Raw genomic sequence first — 19,452 nt, 5'->3', positions numbered from 1 at the left:
TTTGTTTTTTTTCCTTCACGAGTTTTAATTTGTACTGTGGTAACTGCATCATCCACACAGTAAGAAAATGTTTATTAGTAAATTCACTTAACAATAATTTATTTTAATTATGGCCTAAACCATGGAATAATACACATTGGAGGTGCCATTCACAGGAATTACTGTTTTTTTAATTATCTGATTTTCTTATCCCACCTTTTGCCTTTGAAGTGATCTAGCATGTGTAGAGACTTCCTTAGAATTAAGTGCCAAAAAGGAAATTAGGTTGGTTTGTTGTTGTCTTAATTCTAAACTGGTGTTCTTTTGTTTCAGAAGAGTATTCCATTCCTTCACTTTCTGTATATTTACATTTTAGGAAATTCAGCCAGAACCTGGTTGCCCAGCTTTGGTATTTTGTGAAATGTGTTTACTTCGGATTGTCTGCCTACCAAATCCGCTGTGGCTACCCAACACGGGTCCTTGGAAACTTCCTCACAAAGAGCTACAATTATGTCAACCTCTTCTTGTTTCAAGGGTAAGGACACTCTATATAGCCACAGCCACTTATGGGGAGGCTGGCCATCGAAGGGCATCTTGGCTCCCACCTGGGAAGGAAGGGGTCCAGGAAGAGCACAGCAATGCTGGCAAAAGAACGAATATGGCTCTTTGAGCCTCTTTCTGTGTGTAATTGCCACACACCTATCCAGGGTGTTGGTCTAGATCGTTCACATGGGTTAATTTTCTGTGTTAGTATCCTGCATAATTACTGTAATAATAGTTGGGGATAAAAAATGGGGATACATGATCCCTAAGTATTAATGTCCTTCTGGGCATGGAGCACAGAATATTTGGATTCTGGATGATTCCAAATACCTTTGGAATTCCACAATACCTTCAGAATTTTTCATGGACAGTTGAGTTCATCCATTGAACTAGAAGAAGGGCATTTATTCTACCTAACACCAACCTGAGTGCCCTGTGACTTGCTTGCTCCTGGTAGTAAGTTAGCTACTCAACAGAGCATGTTTGTTCTTCTGCGTGATCGTTTCAGTGGTAGCATCTTTCTGCATAAAAGGTGAGGCTGTTGGTGGCACTGCCAGCTCCTCTGTAGCACCATATAGAAGAGGGTTGGGTGTATCCAGATGTGGTGAAGCACCCTGTGTTGACCAGTATATCGTTCAGTGCTAGCCCGTGTCTGCACCTGGTATTTCTTGCAGGGCTTGGATTAGTGTCCACTCAGCAGAGCTGAGGCAGCTCAGGGGAGAATTTCTGAGTGACAACTCAAACTGCCTTGAGGGCCCTGGGAGGAGCCAAGATTCCCTAGCCTGGGAGAAGCTCTGTGTTAGTCAAGAAGTAAGGAACATTCCTCAGAGCCTAGGGTCGCCCAGGCCAATCCCTTCTGAAATATAGCGGAACCGCAGAGGCTGAGCCAAGACCACGGCCTTTGCGCTGCGGCAAGTCCAGCCACGGTGGTCCAGCTCCCCACGCCACTTCCTGCTCCCTCAGGCCTCGCCCATCTGCACACAACGTTTATTTGCAGGTGTATTGTCTTTACTAAGTCATCCAGCAGCAAAGCCACGGTGATTCAATAACCCTGTGGCCGACAGAGCTCATAATATGAACAAATGAATGTGAGAGAAACTGACTCACCCCCAGACTTATTTAAAAGGGGGAGTCCCAGTTAGTTAAGACCATCAGGACAAAAAAAGGAATGAAAAATATGAATCCATATTTTGCACTCAAAATGAAAAGTGCTTGTATTCCACGTTGGGTTTTACTGTCAGGGTCACCTTGAGGATTTTTCCTAAGTCATGAGGGTTAAAACAGTAAGGAGCTACAAGGGGTTTCTGGGTTTAGGGGGCAGTGGGGACCCTCCTGCAAATGTCTCTCTGACAAGACATGGTTCCTGCCAGCTTCCGCCTCGTTCCGTTTTTGACTGAGCTGAGGGCAGTGATGGACTGGGTGTGGACAGACACAACCTTGAGCCTCTCCAGCTGGATCTGTGTGGAGGACATCTATGCCCACATATTCATCCTCAAGTGTTGGCGGGAGTCGGAAAAGGTAAGAAGCCAATAGAAGTGCCTTATTTCTGTTTGTTTCTCTTAGATACAGGCTGGTGATAAGATTCATGTGACCTCCTGCAACTTCCGTGGCAGGGAGCAAACACTACCACGACCTAGGAATGTCTCGTTGATTTCCAGCCTCTAGAGCTGGGAAGTTTAGACTTACTGCCGCCTCAGTCAGCAATAGCATCCAGATGTTTTCTTCTTTTGGCAACTCCATACTGTAGTTATTTTTAAACAGAAGGAATAACATACTGCTCAATATATCCCAACAACTCTTGAATGGCTCATCTGGGAGCAGGAGGGATGGGGCCTGGGAGAGAAAGGTAGGGCTGGTGTCTTGGACTCACGCTCACCTCTGATTCACTCTTTGTGCAAAGGAAATTGAAGTGCAAGTATCTGCTAGGTTGAATATTAAGATTTAAATATGGAGAGGTTACTATTATTGACTGGATTTCTTTAAAGTTTAACATATGAAAGAAGAGGTTCTTGCATAAGAGCAATAACAATACCCAGCAAAGACTAGCTGGAGTGGTATGAAATGTCTTTTTTTCTTATCTAGAAAAGAGCCTCCTTGAAAAAGTCTCCTCTATATAATTTCTAGAATGTTCTACAGCTTCCCCTGGGAATTTCAGCGCTAGAGTCTTGGGGGCCGCTGTGCTGTGGCCTCTGTGTTTACGGGGCTGTGGGAATGTAGGGGATGGGCCTGGCCGTATGCTTAGAATCATATTGGCTTGTCCTGATTTTTAAGGAGCAGAAGAGTTGATAGGATGACAGAATATGAGAGCCATCCACCAAAGGGACATTGAGGGCAGGAAGGAGGGTCAAATAGGGTCTAGAAATCATGAGACCTGAAGAAAAGTTGGAAGAACCGAGGATTCTTTGGTCTAAGAAAAAAAATGGGGTGTGTGTGTGCAGAGATAATAGCTCTTTCAGCAATCTGAAATGTTAGAAAAAGATGAGAAATTGAAATTAATTTTTGAGACTCAAGAAAAACAGAATTAATAAGACAAGTAAGCAAAGCTCCATGAGTTTCTACGGACTATAAAGAAATTTTTGACAATCAAAGCTATTCCATCACAGAATTGGCTTCCTTGGGAGGCAGTTGCCAAGAAACGTCCAAGTACACACACAGGATCAGAGAGCTTACATCATGAAACCTCTGGCCTAAAAAGCACCGGGTCTGTCTTCAGCTCCCAGAGTCATTCATTCAACAGATATAATATCAGTTGTCTATTGCTGCTAACAAACTGTCTCAAAATATAGTGGTTTAAAAACAACAACCATTTTATTTGCTCACAGGTCAGCCATTTGGGCTGGGCTCCACTGGACAGTCTTGCCTGGCGTTGGTCCTGTGGCTGCTGTCCTCTGGTGGCCCAGTTGGGGCCAATGTTATTTGATGGTGTCACTCAGACACCTGCAGGTTGGGTCTGGCTCTCTGTCGGGCCTCTCCCCATGTATTCTCTCATCCTCAGGGAGGGGAGCTCAGGCTTCTGCCCCTGGGGGATGGTGAGGGACGGCTGCAAAGCCCTGTGAGGCCAAGGCCCGGAGTTCCCTCACCATTACTTCTGCAGGTCCGAGCAAGTTCAAAGGCCAGCCTAGAGCCAAGGGGATGGAGAAACTGATGGGATTGGCAAACGCACGATGCAAAGGGGCATGATACAGGAATGAGAAGAATTTGAGGTCTTCTTTTTTGCATTCTACCCTAAACATTTACTAAGCACGTCCTCAGTGCCCAGCACTCAGCTAAGCATGAGAATGGAGTAGTGACCCAGACATGGCGAGACACCTATATGGATAAAATACTCACACGAGTATTATTAAACACAGTATACTACAAAGGCTTTGCCAGAGAGACACACAGTACTCCAGGAGCACCAGAGAGATGGGGTGTGAGTCTGGAGGGGAGCTCTAACGGCAGAGTGAGTTGACCCGGTGCACAGGGAACACCCACGTTTCTGTTTGTTCCTAGGCCCTTTGCCCTGATCCTTGTCCCTCTCCTCCACTCTGACAGGGCCTCTTCAGTGCATGTTTTACCTGTTTCTTCCCCAGAAAAGGCCTGACACGTCTTTGCACTGTCCGGACCATCTTGCCCACCTCCTTCCCAACCTCCAGGCGTCAACCTAGACACCTCTTTTTCCATGGGCCTCCCTGACTCCTTACATCTGGGCCCCACCTTTCCTGTGGGCCCCGGCAACCCCCTATATTCAGCCCATTTAGTACTTACCACATTGCGAGTCAGTCGTCTCTCTATTTTCCTCTATCGTAAGCTCTGTGATGACAAGCTCGGTGTTCATCAATATATGGTGTAGGGATCGCTTAATACCCTGAGCCCAGCACACAGTAAATATTTATTGAATTCCACCACCAACAGCAAAATAAAATCAGTTGGTTGATTTACAAAAGTATGTCGTATCTCAGTGCCTCTCTGTCCCATCGTGGCTACCGGACATAGACCCACTCATCCTGCCCCGTCTCCGGCTCTCTGCAGCTAAAGCTGCTGGTTCTCTCCTGATTTCCTCCTGCCTTATTCTTCTGTACTTCATTCTTTCCATATTTTTTAGATCCAGAGAGAGAAGATAAATTCAAGAAGGCAAATATGCAGAGTTTGGGATACGTGAATACTGGGAATAGATGTTGAATCTTATGTTCACTAGGTCACTGGTGACCTTTAGACAGGCAGTCGCAAAGGGAGGGTGGGTGCTGACTCGGCTGCAGGGACTTGGAGCGCGCGGGAGGCAACGTCCTGAAGGCACCGAGCCTAGGCAAGGGCAGGGAGGGAGAGAGACAAGAGAGAGGCAAGCCCGGAGGTCGTTTCAAATGGTAAGGAAAAGACCAGGAGAAAAGAGAACAGTAAAAATTCTAATATCAGAGCATGGGAGAAAGGTCCAGATGGGGGTCTGGAGAGGGTGGAATTAGAGGCTCAGGTGGACCAGTTAGTGGACAGCTGGAGAATGAGCGTCCATCTGCTGCGAGAGTGAGGAGAGGTGACAGTTTAAGGACAAGAGCCTACCCACAGGGCCCAGGACCTGACTGAGAGATGCCGGTTCACCTGGGTGAATAGGTGGCTCTCGAGAGGGAGGTTTCTGAATCAGAAAGGACCCCCAAACGATCCCTCCTGGTGTGACGTCCCGCGTGGATGCATGGCCACGTAGCACGTGAGAAGCTGCCGCTGCCTATTCATTGGCTCGTGTCCACCTTTCAGTGCCTTTGGGCCACCAGATGGGGACACTCTTCCCACTGCCAGTGAGGCTGTCGCAGCTACTGCTCTGCCTTTCTGTGAAGGAGGTTCTGGCCTCAACACCAGGCACTCCTGCCAAACCAAGACCTGCAGTTATCTTGTTACTTTATTTTTAAGAAATTAAAGAGCCTCATTTTAATGAATCACCTCTACTCCAATATATACTTCTATTTTATGCCAAGTTGATGGCTTTTTCAGAAAATTAGCCTTTTAAATCACTCATGGTAAAACTTCCTGAGAAATTTAGGTATGCAGGGGTCTGAATGAACCTGGCATGAGTTGATACCCCACCCATCAGAGTCCGGGACATTACCAGCAGTGATCCCGTCTAGTGTGAAGCGGAAGAGTAAGCTCCTTCTAAAAGCAGCTCTTCTTGGGCATCAGGCCACACTGGATGTCGCCTGCTGCAGGGGCTTTTTGAACACACTTTATGAACCAAGAACAATCTCCTGAAAAGCAAAATGTTGGCGTGAGCACACACAGTGCAGCCCTGTCACTGCTGCTCAGATTTTACAGTGACTTCCACGCAGCCATGCCCCAGAACACTGTGGGAAGCAGACTAGAAATGCAGTGTAACAGGAACACAAACTGCGAGGTCTAGAGCTGAGTGACCTAGGAAAGCGGTGACAGCCCAGGACAAGAAGGCAACAGGGAGGGGAAACATAGCCCATAATTCGGGACAGGTCAAGAGGTTTTGGCCCTGTTCTGCCTGGAGATGCACAGAGGGCTAGACAGGAGGAGAGGGGAGGGCAGCGGGGGCTCCAGGAACTTTCCAGAAGAGCCTGAAGGGGCCAGGCCTTCAGGAGAGGAACTGACGTGGTCTCACTTCAGGCAGAACAGACCAGCGCTGTTCTTGGCCGAGATAAGATGAATCTTCTTTAACTCACAGAACCCTTCACGATGTGACGTGGGTGCTGCTGGACAGGAGGAGAGGCCAATTGTCGAAACCTGCCTCGCTGAGGAAAGGATGAAATAGCAAATCTATACACGTGTGTTTGTGTTTGCACATATATGTGTGGAAGCCTGCACCTGTGTGTGTGTATGTGAATATATATATATTTCAAATTTTCAATATTGAACTCTAGTTTCTTTTCAGTGTAGAAAACATAGTCGACAGTATCAAAGTCCAGTGCTAAGATATCACACTACACCGCTACCATCTGAACTTTGTACAGCTCCCAGTGTTACCCCTGCACTGAGTGAGGAGCGAGCCCCATTCTGGCCCGGCCCCACCGTCCAATCAAGCTCCATTCTCCTGTCTTCAGGACCATCTCTGGCCGTCAGTGTCAACACTGGTACAGCCACCTTAGCCAAGTCGGGAATGGCAAGCCGGCCTCTCTCCTGGTTTGCAGCCTAGAGCTAGTGCCTACAGATGGATTGTGGATTATTCTTCCTGATCTTCCTCTGTTGAAATGAATGGATCCCTCCGGAGGATAAGTCACACTGCCAGGTCGGGGGATAGGGATGAGGCCCGTAGCCTCACCTCAAGGGAGACCCTGAAAGAACAGAAGGTCACGAAGGAGCAATGCTGAAGCAAGGGTACACATCCAGAGCGGAAGTAGGTGATACCAGACAGCAAAGCCTCCCTGCCACCCACCCATGGCCTCTAAGCACAGTGCTTAGTGGATCCTTAATAACGCGTGTGAAAGCAAGCAGCAGCGAGTCCGGCCTTACCCGTGCGCGGCTCCTGCAGGACAGCAAGGCCCCTGTGCCACAGCCCGCGCCCAGCCTTCCCCACACCCACTGTGCCCAGAGGGGACTCCTCTAATCATACAAATCTCATTTGAGGACTTGAACAACACTGTCCTCGACAACACATACCATGAATTAAATTAAAAATAATGTTTTTCCATCCTTCAAAGGTAGGGAAGGGTCAGTTGAAAGGCACAGATTTTGAATATTTAGGAATTTAAAGTAAAATATCTTTCTACTGCACAATTCCTTAAAACCAGAAGGTTTGTTTGGCAGGAAATTTGATCCATTGGTTCATCACTAGCAAAACTCACTCCACAATTTTGAAAGGGAGAAAGTCACTCAGCTCATGTTGGTCCCCTATGGCACCACCGTGGAGACATGTACGGAGCTCAGGACAGCTTCACGTCACTACCTAACTTCGTCCCACAGTTGGGACATGGTTTCTATCCCCATTTCAGAGCAGAGAAGAATCAGGGCTAAATGCCCATTCCCGACACCATGGGAAGAGCACTCGCCCTCCCCGCACCCTGCTTCCTGCAGGGACAGCTGCCTGAGCCCTGTCTGAACCCTTCTGTTGCAGAGATACCCTCAACCGCGGGGCCAGAAGAAGAAGAAGGTGGTGAAGTACGGCATGGGAGGCATGATCATCGTCCTGCTCATCTGCATAGTCTGGTTTCCTCTTCTCTTCATGTCTTTGATCAAATCTGTGGCTGGGGTCATCAACCAGCCCCTGGACGTCTCTGTCACAATCACCCTGGGAGGGTACCAGGTAATCCCCAGGCACCTCCTCTGGGTCTCCCCTGACTGCCTGAGCCTTGCCCAGCGCAGCACTCTTTCATGATCAACACCTGTAGGATGCTTGGTTGTGTGTTGCCGATTCAACTGTCCTATCCACATTTTGACTGTGCGGCAAATATGTGATGTGCGAAATAAGGTGCAAAAGACGCTGGAAGAATATTGTGTTGTGGTCTTGAGCACAGGAATAATCACTTCAAACAGAGATCTCGTAGGCTGGTTGCCATTGGGGTGATCAGTGGGTGATACAATACTATGTAAATGTTTTGCTTTCAGGCCAGGATACAGAGAGGAGCTCAGGGACATTGACAACACTGTGTGTCTTTGTTTTCCAGCCTATTTTCACGATGAGTGCCCAACAAAGCCAGTTGAAAGTTATGGACCAGTCCACGTTCAATACATTTATAAAAAATTTTTCTAGGGACACCGTAAGTAAATGCCTATAGTAGATCTCTATGAAGACCTTTCACCTAGGTGAGCTCACTGGTTGTCATTTTACTGTACGCTTTGCTGTGGCCTGGAGTGGTGGGGGGAGGAGGACTTCTCCGAGATGATTGTTGTAGACATCAGACTCCTGGCCGCTGGCTACTTCGATCATCTAAGAAGTTATGTCTGTTATTGGACAGAAATGGTAATACAGATTATTTTAATTTAGAACATTTTAATGTAAGTTCAACAGATATTGATTCATTTTTAAAATTTGTTTAACCTTTTAAGTTCTGGTATATATTGAACTTTTGACTGTAGGTCCACTCTAGGAATCTTTCTTAAGAAGTAATCCAAAATGTGGGAAAGCTGTATGTAGGCACTCGCTTGCGAGTGCATTCTCTGTGTTAGCAGGAACTGGAGCAATCTGAAGGTTCAACAAGCACAGGCTGGTTGAGGAAATTATGGCAGACGTAGTAAATGAATTTGATTGGCACTGGTCACCTTAGCATGGTCAGAATGGGAGAAGGGGCTTTCACTTTTTATTTTACTGACCTGCTGTGTTGTCTGATGATTCTCCAAGCAACTTCTTTTGTAATAAAAAGCACTCACTACAGAGTCTATAAATGAGATGACAATTTCTCAAGCTAAAACATAAATGAAAAAGGAGACTATAATTTTTTTAAAGGATAAAAAACAAGAAACACATCCCCTTCCACAAAAAACAATGACAGTGTTCTGGGGGCAGAGTTTGGTTTGGGCTGGTGTTATTCTTTTATCTATATTCCAAACTTTTAATAATATGAAAACATGATTCATATGGCAAAAATTCATTTTATAAATAATGTTTTTTATTTAAGAAAATGATTACACAAGGAAATGCTTCTCTCTTCTGTAAAGTTATCACCTATAATGCACACAATCAAAACTAATCTTGACTGATGGACAGGGCTGGGATGTCCTGGGTGGATTAAATTTTGTCTCTCTCACAAAAGAGATGTTCTCCCATAGTTGCTAAATTTCCTTCTTAGTGGAGAGGCAAAACAGCACTAAATTATCTGGTTTTCCTTCATGTTTTAATTGGAATGAGTATGTGGCTGGAATGTTGGTAGTAACACCACCGCCGGCGGTGGGCAGTGTGACTGAGAACTGTTCACTGCTGTGAGCAGGGAAGCTAAGTTAGTGCAGTGGACACTCAAGACTGTCCTTCATAAACATACTCCCTGCACAGGGAAATATCTTCTCTAGACAGTCAGTTAAAAGGAAGAGTAATTGCTTTCTTTGAACGGCATCATGTATATAATCTATTTATGCATGTGTATTTGTGCACATACAGGGTGCTATGCAATTTCTGGAAAATTATGAAAAAGAAGACATAACAGTAGCAGAACTGGAAGGAAACTCAAATTCTTTGTGGACCATCAGCCCTCCCAGTAAGCAGAAAATGATACACGAACTCACGGACCCCAATAGTAGCTTCTCTGTTGTTTTTTCATGGAGTATTCAGAGGTAGTTACTGTATTTCCATGCATAATTTCTCCCTTTCCCCAATCTAAACTTGGGGGTGGGGTGGGAGGATAGAAGGATATAAACATTAGATTAATGTGGATCTTACTTTATCATTACACCCTTGGGAACTTTCCTTCAGTGCTAAAGCTAATATTAAATAATGACTTGCCCAGGAATCACTGACCCGACTAAGAACTTCTTAGTTTTCCTGTGTGTTTTTTTTGTATGTTTGTTTTTGTTTTGCTATCTTCAGTTTTTAAAAAGAGGCAATGAGTTCTGTGAGCAAGAGAGAAAGAAAAAAACAAAAGAGGGTGATGCTGTATGAAATGAAACAGAGTCTGGGTGTGAATTATAAGATTTCCATGACAGGTTAAAGTTCAGTTTTAATGATAAAGAAACTGCAGCCTCTGTAAACCCAGAGTATCATTTGCATCCCTCAATGCTGCGAAGCCCTACCTGTTACAGCAGGTCTTTTCTCCAAGCATGAGGTGTGAGGGCAGCTTGGCGGTCCCAGAAGGAGGAGACAAACATCTCTTTCCACCTAACCTGAGCCCATGGCCAGCACGCAGCCACTGCTTTGTCTTTCCTTGTTTAGACAAAGCATGTCTTAAGAAAAGTTCTTACATCCAAATATTGCATCCAAAAGCCCAACAGTGCAATGACACAGTTTGGGGGCCTCAACATAATACACTAGCTCATTAGCTTAGTTTCTTTCATCACAGTCTTATAACTTGGGGACTCTAAGCAAGCTTGTTTGGGCAGTCAGGTAGTAGGTTCATTTGGTCCATAATACCAACTTCTTAGTTAGAATTAAGAAAGAATAATTACAGGTGCAGAAGAAAGCCTCTAGAGTCTAAAATGAATTCACAAGGAAATGGTGAAGAAATATTTCAAAAGGGGCTGTCTAGAATCTAAAGAACTTCTTTAATCTTATTTTCTTCCTTTAAGTGTCCTGAATTCCTCATATCCAATTCTGTACAAATTACCAAAAATGTACTTCCTACTCTTTTCTTTGAAGAGCTACCAAAAAATAATAACAAACTTAAAAATCAACTTCTGATCAAATATTCTAAAACATGGATTCTATTAGTCACCATGGAGACTAACATCATTAGATTAATATAAGAATGTTTCAAAAATTCATATTAGAATATCAAGGTGGTTTCTCTTTTGGTCAACAGACTCCGCCTCCTCACCTTTGCCTCTGTTTTAAAGGTGTTTGTGGCCTCCCTGGGTTTTGTTAACTTGGTTGTCTAAGAAGCTGGACGTAGAGGTGAGGTGGACCAAAAGGGTGTGGACCCGATGAAAACTTGGTGAAATTAATAAAATTATGAGTCAAATGAGTTTTTAAATTTCTCTTCCAGACTTCTGAATAATCACTGACATTAAGCTTATTTTTTTTTCTTTACAGAAACTTAAGTCTGGGTGCAAAATCAGAAATAGCAACAGATAAGCTTTCTTTTCCTCTTAAAAATATTACACGAGAAAGTATTGCTAAAATGATAGCTGGCAACAACACAGAAAGTTCGAAAACGCCAGTGTAAGTTTATTTTTCCTATTAATATAGCTTTAACAGGTATATGCAGCTGATACAAAATCTCCGTCTACAAACGCATGTGTGCAAGAAATGCAACTTGCTTCATTATTCGTTAACACAAAGTGAATTTCTATTTAGAGCCCCATTTTGCTAGATGAAGGAAACAGAATCTTAGCCCTTGGGTTTTCTCTCCACTCTCCCTCGGGTTATGTCTACCTTCTCAGCGAGGGCTTGTAAGGTGCCAGGCTCCAGGGAGCTGGTCTGCCTGTAGGAGAGTGCTGGCCAGCTGCGCTTCCATGGAGAGGGACATCATTCTTCCAGGTCTCAGTCTGCAGTCCACGCGGCAGGGCAGCTCTCTCCTCAGCCATCGGGTCCTACTCTTGGGCACACTAGATAGAAATCACTGTGCTGATTCTCATGCCATTTGGAGGTGTGGGAGCTCCGGCAGATTCTCCTGGGTCCACCCGTCCAGTTGTGACATGTGGCCAGAGGTGCTCCATTTCTCCAGCACCTTGGGGACACTGGGCTCCTTCTGCCTTCAGGGACCTACTCAGAGGTGGGACACAGGACCTCGCTAAAACGATCCCAGCCTGTTGTCAGCCGTGCCTGCCACCTGAGCACGGGTGCCCGCTTCACCATCCACCCTCAAGGGAAGGAGGTGGGGCTTGGGGTTCCTTCTTAGGGAGCCACCAGTGTCACACTCTGCTCCCTCCCTCTCCCACTCTGTCCACCCAGCCCAGGGAGTGTGGGTCTCAGTTCTGGGTGGCTAGCCCTGCTCTTACCCGACCACAATCACCAAATCCAGGGAAAGACACGCTAAGACCCTTTTCTACCATTACTCCTGCCCCTGGGTCACAACATGGGGGTGAGGGTGGGGTCTGGGGCAGGGAGGAGACAAGGAATAAAGGGAAATTTGGAAGAAAAAAGTACCTCTCAGGATATTATCTTGCCACATACATACTCCCTTCCAAACAGATATAAGCTGTGATGTTTAGATTCTAATATAAGAACTGGGAAGAAAAAAAATGATACTGGTCCAAAACTGCTAAATAAAATAGTCCAGATGTCCACCAGCGGTTCCCCTGGTTCTGTCCACCGGGCCGCCCGGGCCCCATGTGTTGAATGTAAGGACCACCGCTGCAGTGCTTCCCAGTGTTCCCTGGCTGAGACATGTTTCGGGACTGGCTAAAGAGGAAGGGCCCTTCAGCAGCACCACACCCTCCCCATGGCTTCCCAGGTGCTCACGGTCCTGGGCTCATGAGAGGCAGAAGCCACTTGAGGTCCAGGCCACCAGCTCTCCCCACCCCCGCGTTCCACTGGATCAGTTCATGCAGTCTGCTTGATTACAGATATTTTTGAAATCCTAAAAATTAAAATTTGAAGAATGCTCAATAGTACTGATAAGAGTTAGAGGACCCTAGCAAGAAGGAGAAGCCTTGGCTTCAGAAACAAGCCACAGACACTAGGAAATGCCTGCAGCTGTTTGTAAGCTGTTACCTAGCTGTGTACAGAGTTACGTGCAGATCTAGATGGAACCTAGTGAATTTGTTCCACTTCAGAGAGTTCTGATTATAATAGAAACCCATAAATTATGGTGGCTACACATTATACAGATATATGAAGCTTTCATCATTATTTGTTTGATAGGAGGTCAAAAATAGCAATAAAAATCTATTTTAGGTGTGTAAAACAACTTGAACTTAATTACATCTTTTTTCCCTTAATGCACAGGACAATAGAAAAGATCTATCCATATTACGTGAAAGCACCCAGTGATTCTAACTCAAAACCTATAAAACAACTGTTGTCTGGTAAGCATGAAAAAAATTGTCTTCGAACTTTTTAAAATCCTATTTTTATTCGATTTCAATGGTTTGTATTTTCAGCCTTTATCAAGCCACTTTCTAGTTATCATTCCTTGTATGACAAGAAGCATAAAGCCCCTGCCTGCCTTCGCTAGCCCAAACGAATCACTCACTCACCTGGGAGCCGCATTGTTCATTTTCTTTTTTTCATTGATGTAGAACCTGATTGACTTAAATTCACATGGAGTGACTCACAGTACTGACTCATCAGTCTGCTGACTTGTTTCTACTTAGCATCCAGATCTTGGACAGAAAATTGCCTCATACATTGTTAAATAAGAGCAGTAAAAAGATAGCGTGAAATGTACATGATTCAGCCCAAGGGTTAGCAGGTCTCAGTAATGGTGCTTTAGTGATTGTATTTTTCCAGTATGACAGTGACAGTAGTAATTGATATTTCTGAATTCTATTAATTATCAAGAATTGCTTGACTTTATTTCCTGGCCCAGGAGTAGATGTATACGTCTGGTAGAGGCATAAATGCAATGTAGTTCTCCAGCACACATCCACTTGTTCACCAGCACGGGTCATTTCACTGTGCACCAACCAGCAGTGGGCCAGGTACTGAAAACGAGGCTCCGTGCTCCTCACCTTGAGCTGGGGAGGGGCAGATGTCAGCAAACAGCCAGAATACCACGTGGAGGTTGCCCCAGTAGAGGCACAATGGAGGGCCCCGGGGACGAGCGCAGGGCCAGACGTCACAACCGCACGCTTTCCTTCCTCCGCAGTGAATGTATATCTTGCAAGGTAATTGCAAGATACATTGAGAAGTTTGGTATTTCCCTTTCAGTAAGGAATAGTTCTAGAAATATGTGGTCTGGGAGTACAAATTGCTCAACAGTCAGTCATTCCCCATGAAATAATTCTGTCCCTCCACAAGCTCTTCCTTGACATTATTCGGTCCTCTGCAAGCTCTTGCCTGCTGCCAAGTTTCACAAGTCCCTTCCTCCCCTCTTCAGGCTCAAAGAAAGGTGTGTCCTCTCTCCTTTCCGAGGTCAGCCTCTCCCTGTGTGCTGCGTCCCACCCGTCCTACAGCGGCACTGAGTTCCTCCCTCTCTCCCTCTCCCCACGCCGGCTTCTCTGCCTGTCAGTGATGCAAGGTCAAGCCTGTGACGTCCCTCTTCCCCAGACTGTGCAGCCTTGCTCCTCTGAGATCCTGCCCAGAACAGCAGCTCATATGATGAGCCACTCTGAGTTGTCTCTAACCTTCACACAAGGTGTATTTAGCATAAGCTGATGGTTATCACCAGTTGACATGTGAGGAAACCGAGGCTCAGGGAAAGAATTACTCAGCTGAGGCCCTACAGCCAGTGGATCCAAACCTGAGCCTGTCTGGGCCCAGGCCCCAGTTTTTCTCCTTATAACTGTCTCTGGGCTTCAGAACCAACATTCTTCCTGTTCCTGAGTGTTCTGAGTGGTTCACACACTTCCTTGATAAGGACTTTGGCTTAACCAGTATCCTGCAATGTAACTCCAAGCTTATTTTCTTTTTTTTGCCCTATTTATTGCTGTTCTTTGGCATTCACTCCATGCTCCAACAAAGGCAATCATTGACCCTACATTATGGTTTCAGAACTTTTCTGAGCTTCATGCCATCAACCCTTCCTGAGATGATCTCCTCTCCCCACCCCATCTCCAAACTACTGAAGTTCTCACTCAGCAAAACTCAGCTCAAAAGTCATCTTCCCCCTGGAGCATGCGTGGATCCCTCCAAGCAGAAGTGGTCTCTCCAGGATGACAGACATTGCTAGTGCTGGTCTACAGGGGTTGCCGCATGCCCATACAGGGCTCTTGTGTACATGCTCTTTCCCATGGAAATAAGGAACAACGTTACATGCGCTTTTGAAACCCCTTAGCACTTAATTGAGTGCCTTTCTCCTAGGAGACATTCAAGAAATGCTGGTCAGATGAGTGAATCGGTCAATTCAATCAACAGTCGGTGATTTGGGTCTTACATATCTACTGGGTTGTTTGGAATTATCTGCACAGCTGCTCAGGTGGTGGATCCTCCACAATCTACCTTTGGCTCCATGTCCACAGCAACTGACCTCTTTGACTGAGAAAGAGAAATCACTCACACACAGGGCCCACTCTTCCATACGTGCTTTTCATCCCAGAGCCATACCCTGTAGATAGCAGCCAGTCTTGCCATCTGAGGACTGTTGGTGTACATGAAATCCTAAAATTGTCATGGTAATTTATTTCATTTTTCTCCCCTTTTAGAAAATAATTTCATGGATATCACCATCATTTTGTCCAGAGACAATACAACTAAATCTAACAGTGAGTGGTGGGTTCTCAACCTGACTGGAAATAGAATATACAATCAGCATTCTCAGGCCTTGGAACTGGTAGTCTTCAATGACAAAGTCAGCCCTCCCAGTCTGGGGTTCCTGGCTGGCTATGGGTAAGGACTCATTCAACCATTAACAGTTATGAGAGCCTACTTCTGTATCATATAAAGTGGAGGATGGTAAACCTTTTATCTTCTTAGAATTTTCCAATTTTATAGCTGCAGTATTAAAATTCACACATTCGTGACAACCTCATTTCAAAAAAATAAGGAACCAGAGTTCCAAAGAGATCAAAATGCCAGCTATGACTCATACAATCCAGGCATATGGCTTCTTTACTCTATGTCTTCCTGTTATGGCCTGGTTTCATGCAATTCAGCGTTGACATTTAGAAACTGGCGTAGAGTTATTACTTTTCTGCTTAGATTGTCTTTTGGACTATAGATCCACTATTCATCAGTTTGACTATTTCCAAACCATCCCATAATGTTCTGATGCTTAAATCCTAGAACATACAGATCTCCTGTAAGACACAAGTATAAACTATTAAATTTCTCAGAGTTAGCCTCATAAGAAACTACTTTTCCCTCAGAATTTTATTATAAAAATGAATCTCTGAGAAAGACAATATTCATACAGGCAAAAGAGCCTTCTGCAAAACAGTGTATATAGTATAATTACATTTCTACCAGATATATTATATAGTTTATACAGACAATATGTTATATGTTATATTATAGTTTATGCATTTAATATATGCAGTAAACAATCTAAAGTTCATACATGCAACTGTTACCACTGGTTACTTCTAGAATGTGAGATTTAAAAGGACTTTCATTTTTCAATAAAATAGTTCTTATGTGAATTTTTTTTACAAAGAACACGACTTACCTTCCTAATCAGAAAAAAAAGTGGGTTTTTTTCACCAAAGGAAAAAATGTAAGCTTTCATGAGCTTCTATCTTCTATAGAGTTTGAGGGAAAATTATATTATTTTTTTCTTTTAGACTTGCTTTTTATTAACCATATTTAACTGCAATATATAATTTCTACTTACTGGATTTTTTCAGTATCATGGGATTATATGCTTCAGTTGTCCTTGTGATTGGGAAATTTGTCCGTGAATTCTTCAGTGGGATTTCTCATTCCATCATGTTTGAAGAGCTTCCAAATGTGGATCGGATTTTGAAGTTGTGCACAGATATTTTTTTAGTTCGAGAGACAGGGGAGCTGGAACTAGAAGAAGATCTCTATGCCAAGTTAATATTCCTGTACCGTTCTCCAGAAACAATGATCAAATGGACTAGAGAAAAAACAAATTGAAGCCTAAGGACACAGACTGCAAATAAAGTTAACATTTGAATTTTTTTAAAAAGCACAATATTCTCCTAAGAGCTAAGCATTTCTAGTTCGATGGAAATGGTTTCTCTTCTGACAGGTGGCCAAAAGGAGCTGACTTCCTTTTGCAGTAAAAGCTACCTTGCAAGTTAGGGCGCTGTTGAAGACCTTATTTGTAATTCCAATTCTCCGAAATCAGGGCTACTTGCTTTATGTTTTAGTCAACAGTGTCTTGCATTCCGATTGACTATGTGAAGGAATCATTCTTGGGTCCCCCCCTCAGAGAAATAGAAGAGAAGAAGTCGGAAGGAGAGATGCCACATGTTTTTCTCTGTGGGGACGGCGCCCCTCCTAGGGAGACGCCCTAGCGCAATACACAGTCTCCTGCACGGCTGGGGCGGCCGCCGTGGTGAGGGCGGATGAGCCTTCAGCGCACTTAAAATACGCAACAGCAACAGGAGGCTGGCAGCTCCTACACGTGTCTCCCCGGGGGACAAGAGAGAAAGGGAACCAAGGACTCACGAAGACGCCAGTGGAAGGATAAGCCTCATTCTAAGCAAAAAGATAACATTAGTGATACTCTTACTGCCTTATCTTAATTGAAGACTAATAAGAAATCTTTCCATTAAACACCAGTGACTTCTCAGGAAAAAAAAAAGCAGCAAAACAAATCATGTGGACGCCTGCTTTGTTGAGGTCGGTCGTGACTGGCTTCAATGAGAGCGACCTTTTCGCTTCAGAGGGCTGCCGTCGTGAAAACGGACATGAAACAGAAAGATTTAAAAAAGAGGCCAACCCAGTCGGATTTGGAATACTTTGACTTTGTAACTCTTTAATAACTGAGGTCAGGATCAGTCTTCCGCCTTCCCGGCCCTTCAGCGTGCTCGCTCCCATTCCCATGACGTAAGGCAATGGTTTTTCCAGTATGTGACATTTTCCTTCCTGTTTTTCAGGTATATCAAAGAGTTTACATATTCCAATTCACATTTTTACATTTGAGACGGGTTTTTTTAAGTTCATAATTATGGAAGAAATATGTATATTGAGCTTGGGGAAATAAAAATGGCCTTTTCTTAAATTATTATCATTGGTAATACAACCTCTTCATTAAATAACAATGTAGCATGAAAAATTTGTGATTGAAATGTAGTTTTCATTCCATATTAAAATACAGTTTCTGAGACAAATCATTGAATGGACTAGAATATGTAAAAAAAAAAATTGTCCCTGTGTAGTTTGGGTTCAGGGCTGAGTTAAAATAAAGTACATCTTGCAAAGTCATTGTAAGAATACTCCTTATTCTGCGTTCTTGCACAAAACAGGAAAAGTGATTGTTTTCAGTACAGTCTGCTTCTTACTGGTTTTGTTTTATTTTCTCATGTGAGTGCTCATATGAAACAACTGGTAACAAAGTAGTTTCCGAAGAGGAAACCATTAATAATGAATATGGAGCTTAAAAAGAAACAGCAGAGTTCAAATGATGTTCAGTGTCTTCTAGAAAATTAATTAGTACGTCTTTGTTCTTACACCGTGAAAGCCGGCATGCTTCCGCCCTGCCGACATAAGCTGCTTCCATCACAGTGGCCGCTCTTCAGTTGGTCCCGGGGTCCCACGGAAGGACTGAGAAGCGCGTCTTCCGGGTCACAAGCGCTGCGCGCCCACGCCGAGTTCTCACGCCGTCGCATCTGTTGCTGCCGGAAGCCTTGTGCCCCAGGGAAGGAAACCCGCTCCCGCATCTGCCGCGACTGTCCAGGAAACCTCTCATGCCAGGCAGACCTACCTAGCCGTTTGGTCGCCCCAGCTCTTCAGCTAATTTCAACAGCATCTGCGGCTGTTCCTTTTCTGTCTTTTCCTATGTCAAGTGGATTGCAAAACTCTTTGTCAATGATAGGTAAGATTAAAAGTGTAAAAGCAATGAGAAAAGTCTTAAATTAATCCGTTTGATCCGCTAGATCAAAGCACAGCTCGCTAAGCCATGGAATTTGTAATGACAGTGAAACTGCCACAGGCCTCCTCGGTCTTCACGGGAAAGTCAGTGAGTGATGCATGAAGTGTTCCTTTGCATGCTTTTGGGGAGTCGGAATAGAGTGCAAGGTGAGTCGAAGTTTTCTTTCTCAAGTAATAATGAACCCATCAGCAACGCATCGGCACACAGAAAGCTTCCGGCCTCGCTTCCTGGCGCGCAGTCGGCAGTCACAGCGCCAGCACGCTGCGCACGCGCGTCGTGCAGCTCCCGTGAGCTGACCCTGGTGAAACGTCGCAGCGGCACCTGTGGGAAAGGCTCTCACGTACCATAAATCAATAAAAACTGCGCTGGGCGCCGTTCGCTGTGTTGTCGTCCGGACGTGGTAGATGGGTGTCGCTGCGTGAGATGCGCGTGCGCGTGCACAGTCAGCACGCACTGCGTGAGGGGCGCGCTCGCGGCAGCAGACACAACAAGGTCTGGAATGCATTGACCCTCTCCTTAACCTAAGGCCAAGATTTAAACCAAGACAAATAAAGCTGAATTTTCTCTTCACATACGATTTCTTTAAAGGGCGAAGTTTCTCCATTCACAGAACTTTTGATGCGCACATAGCGCGCTCGCGCCCCTGTGGGCAGCAGGCCGGACACCGCCTGAGGGAGGCGCCCGCAGCACTTCTGGTGCGCTTTGGCCGCCGCTCGCCTAAGGACGTCAGGGACTCTGCAGCTTTCCTCTGTTCTCCCGGGCC

At 44.9% G+C, this 19,452-nt stretch overlaps 1 protein-coding gene across 1 annotated transcript in view; it reads left to right on the top strand.

The window, feature by feature from the left end:
• PIEZO2 (piezo-type mechanosensitive ion channel component 2) overlaps positions 1-18,022 on the top strand; it is a 251,072-nt gene extending 233,050 nt beyond the window's left edge. Inside the window, exons 42-50 of the mRNA XM_012648377.1 lie at positions 356-514; positions 1,893-2,040; positions 7,559-7,747; positions 8,109-8,201; positions 9,536-9,708; positions 11,120-11,248; positions 12,977-13,056; positions 15,334-15,517; positions 16,474-18,022. Coding sequence (XP_012503831.1) covers positions 356-514; positions 1,893-2,040; positions 7,559-7,747; positions 8,109-8,201; positions 9,536-9,708; positions 11,120-11,248; positions 12,977-13,056; positions 15,334-15,517; positions 16,474-16,726 — 1,408 coding nt within the window. The 3' untranslated portion in view covers positions 16,727-18,022. The remainder of the gene's footprint in view (positions 1-355; positions 515-1,892; positions 2,041-7,558; positions 7,748-8,108; positions 8,202-9,535; positions 9,709-11,119; positions 11,249-12,976; positions 13,057-15,333; positions 15,518-16,473) is intronic.
• The last annotated feature ends 1,430 nt before the right edge of the window (positions 18,023-19,452 follow it).

This window comes from Propithecus coquereli, unplaced genomic scaffold (genome assembly GCF_000956105.1).
Source record: "Propithecus coquereli isolate 6110/MARCELLA unplaced genomic scaffold, Pcoq_1.0 Scaffold283, whole genome shotgun sequence".
NCBI classification, from domain to species: domain Eukaryota; kingdom Metazoa; phylum Chordata; class Mammalia; order Primates; family Indriidae; genus Propithecus; species Propithecus coquereli.
Note: the sequence above shows the minus strand (reverse complement) of the source record. Positions and strands in the feature narration are given on the sequence as shown.